Source organism: Bison bison, unplaced genomic scaffold (genome assembly GCF_000754665.1).
Source record: "Bison bison bison isolate TAMUID 2011002044 unplaced genomic scaffold, Bison_UMD1.0 scf7180017864172, whole genome shotgun sequence".
NCBI classification, from domain to species: Eukaryota; Metazoa; Chordata; class Mammalia; order Artiodactyla; family Bovidae; genus Bison; species Bison bison.
Window position 1 is genome coordinate 2,794,036 of NW_011494744.1, and position 5,460 is coordinate 2,799,495.

Consider the following 5,460-nt stretch of genomic DNA (forward strand, 5'->3'; position numbering starts at 1 on the left):
TGCAATTGTATAATATGTCTAGAAGCATACTTGTTTTTATTCACCACTAAATATCTGTTATGTCTTTTCATTTGAAGATCTATATCTCTTTTATAAATTCTGGGAAAAAAAAAACCCTCAAACCTCTTCCCTCCCCTATTCTTTATGTTGGATCTTCTCATCCTGTTCTCCGGGCTTCTTAGCTTTTTCCTATTTCCCATCCCTTCCTCTGTTAGAACTGGGTACCTTCTTGATTTATCTTCTAGTTTACCAGTTCTCTCTTCACATATGCCCAATCTGTGGTTTAATCTGTCCACCAAGCTCTTACTTTCACTAACTGCACATTTTTTAGTTCCAAAAGACTTAGTTTTTCAAACCTACTCTGCCTTTTTCAGTGTCATCTTTCCTAATGGTTTTTATATTTTCCTCTCCCAGTCAATCATTTTAAATATTCTTATTCCATAGTTATCCTATATTAAGTTTTGGGGGTGCTAAACCTCTAAGGTTGTTATCTGCTGATTTGTACTCAGTATAGACTGTTCTGGACTTCTGATCATCTGAGCGGAGTTTGTTTCTTCTGTACTGTAACAATATGATGCAGTTAAGATTGTGGGTATGCATTCGTTCCCCAACCAGGCTGCTGTACTGTCTGTGTGCTTTTATGAGTCATTTTCTAACTAAGATCTTCAGCCACCTAGTGACATACATACCTCACATTTTGAGCTTCTTAAGGTTTCATCTGAACAAAGATAAAAAAAAAGGTTTTCATCTGAACCAGTGGCCAATCAACTTTGCTTGTTTTAAAATTCTATGTTCTGTAGCCCCATGACAAGTGAAAAAACCCAACCAGTGGTCCTAGGAATTCAGGGAAATAATAATATAATTACAATAACCAGCTTTTGCCAGTCACAGTACTTACTAGCACATACAGAAAATCATTTAGTTTCCTCAACAAACCTATAAGTACTGTAATTTGTTCAAGGTTGTACAGTCAGTATGGACTAGGCTAAAATTCAAGTCCACATTCATCTGACTCTAGAGCCCAATCACTTAATAACTCTTTTCACTCAAGTAAAACTTGTTTGAGGAACTATTATGTGTCAGCATGTGCTAAGTGATGGGTCTAAGTGGTAAACCAAACAGATTATTTTTCTTCTACTTTTCAAATTATCTGTGAGGGACTAGAGTTTCTGTTTTCCTCTTAATTTCCAATTTGTTGCAGACCAAAATCTTAGGTAAAGAAATTTAAGGGGCTTCCCTGATGGTCCAGTGGTTAAGACTCTGTGCTCCCAATGCAGGAGGCGTGGGTTCATTTCCTGGTTAGGGAACTAAGATCTTATATGCTGCATGGTGTGGCCTTTAAGAAAAAAAAAGAAATTTAAAACATTGCATCAATGTCAAACTGCCATCAAAGTTTCCTCTCAATTTGTGTTTTCATCTCTCCATGGGCTGGAAACAAACAGGCTGCAGGCCAGCCCCAACCACAGGTCACTTTCACACAGCACTGCTCTACAGTGTACTGGCAGACCATCTGGAGGGCTTTGTGCAGACTTTTGTGATGGTGATGACAACAATTGTGGACGGGTAACAAAGTGGAGAAGACACTTCTGACAATGATGGCTTGCATGTGGACAGCAAGAACCTTCTCAGAAGCTATAATGAAGACTTTAGGTCACAGTCTTCCTCAGCTAGTAAAGCATGAGGAGGTGGAGGTGGGTACAGGTTCAGTAGGCTAACTTTATACAAATCTGACAGTTCTCCTGGTGAAGAATGTATACCACCACTTGCTTCCTGTTACTCTACTCCTCTAATAGGACAGGACAGTAGGAAAAGGGCCAGTCAGGAATACTCATCATAAAAGCTCAGGGAAATTTATTGCAAATTTTCTTTCCTCATCAACGTGCAAAGAAAAGGATCGCACATGCTTAGGAACTAGCACGCGGACACGTTAACATTATCCCAACTCAAGCAGTAAGAAAGCTGCTGAAAAGTATTTCAAAGCTAAATGACTTATGAGTTATTTGCACCACTGTTCTCTTATTATAGAAAGCAGGGAACTGATCATACACACAGACATTCAGCATACTGAAATCTAAAATAAATATATCTTATTATAATTTTTCTTTTAAGAGTAATAAATACCCCTAACTTTAAGGTTTGTAAACTCATAAATTTTCTATGCCTCTTTATAAGTTAAGACAGATTTCCTGGGGGTATTCCCTGGTGGTCCAGGGGTCAGGACTCTGCTCTCTTACTGCTGAGGGCCTGGGTTCAATCCCTGGTTGGAGAATTAAAATCCTGCAAGCTGTACAGCATGGCAAAAAAAAAAAAATACAGATTTTCCAGGCAAGAGCTTGAAGGTTTGCCAAAACTTATGTTGGGTGGACTAAATGTCTAAAAGCATATGACAGCTACTTTCATCTTAAAGCATCTGAGGAGGTATGGTCACAGCGTTCAGTATTTCAAATTTTAAACTGCAGTGTCTATCACTAGTAGACTCAAAACTACATTATTTTCCTGCAATTGTGGTTTATTGTAATCTTGATTCATTTTTTTCAAAGACCATTCAATACATTTATACTATTCCAGTAATTACCATGCTACCAAGAAAAACAAGTGAACAGTTTATTAAGAATTAAATGAGGGTATGGAATGTGATACAGTACAAGACACTCAAGATGGATACAATAGTACTACTCACACAAAAAGTTAAATCTCTTTAAAAAAATCAGAAGACAAAAGAAAAAGCAATTCCATCATCATAAAGTATTTCATGCAAAAACATCAAAGAAATCCCCAGTCCCCCCCCCACCCCTAAGCTCCTAACAAAAAGCTATCTGAAATATGCCATGCTAACATATTAACCACAATATAATCATTCATAGAAAAGCAACACACTAATTAAGAAATGAATTAGATGAAACAACACAGGCTGCAAAATCGTAAACTCATAGACCACGATGATTTTACATGATAAGCAATTCCAGATTCACTCATAGGGCGAGCAATACGAGCTAAATGTTGAGAGAGAAGGTATGTAAATATAAACTCCACTAACTCATCTCATTATCTTCTAATTATAAAACCTGGAAGCTTCCAGAACCTGAAAAATTATATAAAATTTGGCATACTCCATTTGTATTCCAAGAAACGACTTTAGGATCGTATTTGCAATTATTAGAGAGCTGTATAAAAAGCACTTTATGGTCAGGAATTGACCTCTTAAATAATGATCACAATTTACATCAATAGAAACAACTCCAGATATGCATTTACTGTGAATAACTCTTACTCAAGATAAGAAACATGATTTTCTAGCACTTTATGTACAAATTACTGCAAAGGCCCAGTTAATTTAGAGACTGAATAAAATGTAAAATAAATGTGAATTGGTACAGAGAGATTCTGAATAGGAACAGCCCCATTAACAGAGGTTTAAGTGGGCAGCAATCTTGCCTTGACTTCCAAGAGTACGAGAGTCAACAGATTGCCAAGCTGTAACTCATGTCTCTGTACCAAGATGCGTTAATATATTTCATGGAAAAGTAGTTTTACCTTAAAAAGTAGGAATGGCATTTTATGGGATGGTATTCCCCTCCACAGCTGCCAAACAAGCCTGGTCACCAGGCGATGCACAGAGTGTATTTCCAAGTGGGTGTAACATGTCACAGTGAGGCGACCCAGAAGCGGAAGCACCCATCTCATGGCACCTGCCTATTCAGCAGGCCAGGAGAGACCTGGGACACCCACGTGTCATGGTTTTGGGTTGAGCTTACCTATGGTGTATAAACTGGTTATACACGAAACAGTAAGGCCAAAGAAAAAGAACAGGAGAAAAACTACCCACTCCCATCTGCTATTTTTTTCCCTTTAAATTTAAGGTAATTTGAACAGATTCGAAAAATTTCAGGATTACCCTTCCCACATCTGAAATTCAACCTCCTATTTACATTCCATGAAAACAACACTATAATTGTTCTCTAAAAAACAGAAGCTCTTGCTCTAATTTTCACAAAATAACAAGAAAAATTTTCCATGTGAAACCCAGAGTGTGAGGCTTGTAAAGAAGTGTCTGTAATAATCAGGACCGTGATAGTTAAGAGCTCTTTGGAATGTGTGTTATACATACAAAGTTATCACAAATTAAACTCTCAGAGTATTTATGAAACAAGTTCTTAAATGGGAAAGATTATTGATTAGAGATAAATGCTTCCATCAGCAAATTAAATCTGAGGGATCAATCTTTCCCAAGTGACAAGGTGTCTGCTAATAATTCAACACAGCCTCTGGAATCAAACGTCAAAGATCACTCAATCATGATGATTCAAGATGAAGTACAGATGAGCAGTACATATGAAAAAAATTTGTAAACCGCTGCCATTCTAAAACAGTAGATTTATATTACAAAGCAATGTAAATAAATATTGGGCTAGTACAAAAGCTCTTATTTACAGTTTTACAAATGAAACTGTATTCAGTGTAAATGCTGTGTTTTGAAGAACACAGTACTGTATTAGTAAAATGAGTTCTGTTGAGGGGAATTACAGTTTCTGTTAGAATCAATGTATAATGTATAAAAGATTCAAGTTAACTCTGTTTATAATTTAGTACAGACAAACCCAGTTTAACCTGGAATGGCATCTGTTAAAGTGCTGAAAAACAGGAAATATTTAGAAAACACTGTACATTATTAAAGCTTTATCAAGTCAGAATGTTAAAACCCTTTCACATTTTTAACCTTTTGCCACAGGGTTGTGGACAAGATGATTTTTCTCAGCAAAGGAGTAAAACTTACGAGGCCACCAGCTGCTTAGATGATTTTAGGTTCGGTGGTGCTAGTTTCCTAAAACAACTATTTACCCATCAACCATACCTTCAGGCCTTACAATCTGGTAAGTAATTAAATATTCAGGATAAGCCTGGAAGAGAAAGATTAATTCAAAAATTGGTAAATAAATTTTTTGAATGGAGACTTATTCTAAGGATTCCTTATCTTTAGAGAAGAAGCTCTAAATTAGTGTCGCAGATCAGAATCAAAGGGCCTCTTCTCAAAACAGCTTTACGTGACTGCAATCCCTTCGATTTTCAATCAGCAGGTCTAGGATGACTACTGAGCGAGCATGTGTTTGTCTTTAGGAATTGAGGTTATCCTGATGCATATCCGCAGTACATAATGTTGCTCTAGAGATGCTTCTGGCTGCATCTATGCCACTAAGAGCAAGCTGGAATTACACATTTCTTTGCTACAGAGAGGTTAACTATTAAAATAAATACAGGATTCTAATTAATTATATTTTACAGAAGCTTAAAAAAAATTCAGAATAGCTGGCAAAATCTGAATAAGGTCTGTAGGTTAGATTTACTACACCAATGATATTTTCCTGATTTTAACAATTTTAAGACAATGTCCTTAATATTTAGGTGTAATTAGGAAATACACCCTGCAGTATTTAAGTGTAAAGGAAGATGCTTACATCTTAC

The 5,460-nt window shown here is 36.5% G+C and overlaps 1 protein-coding gene across 2 annotated transcripts in view; it reads right to left on the bottom strand.

Moving 5' to 3' along the window:
- Positions 1 to 2,590: 2,590 nt before the first annotated feature.
- TNKS2 (tankyrase, TRF1-interacting ankyrin-related ADP-ribose polymerase 2) overlaps positions 2,591 to 5,460 on the bottom strand; it is a 48,999-nt gene continuing 46,129 nt past the window's right edge. For both annotated transcript variants that reach the window (XM_010842206.1, XM_010842205.1), the window contains one exon: positions 2,591 to 4,898. In XM_010842206.1, coding sequence (XP_010840508.1) covers positions 4,836 to 4,898 — 63 coding nt within the window. In that variant the 3' untranslated portion in view covers positions 2,591 to 4,835. The remainder of the gene's footprint in view (positions 4,899 to 5,460) is intronic.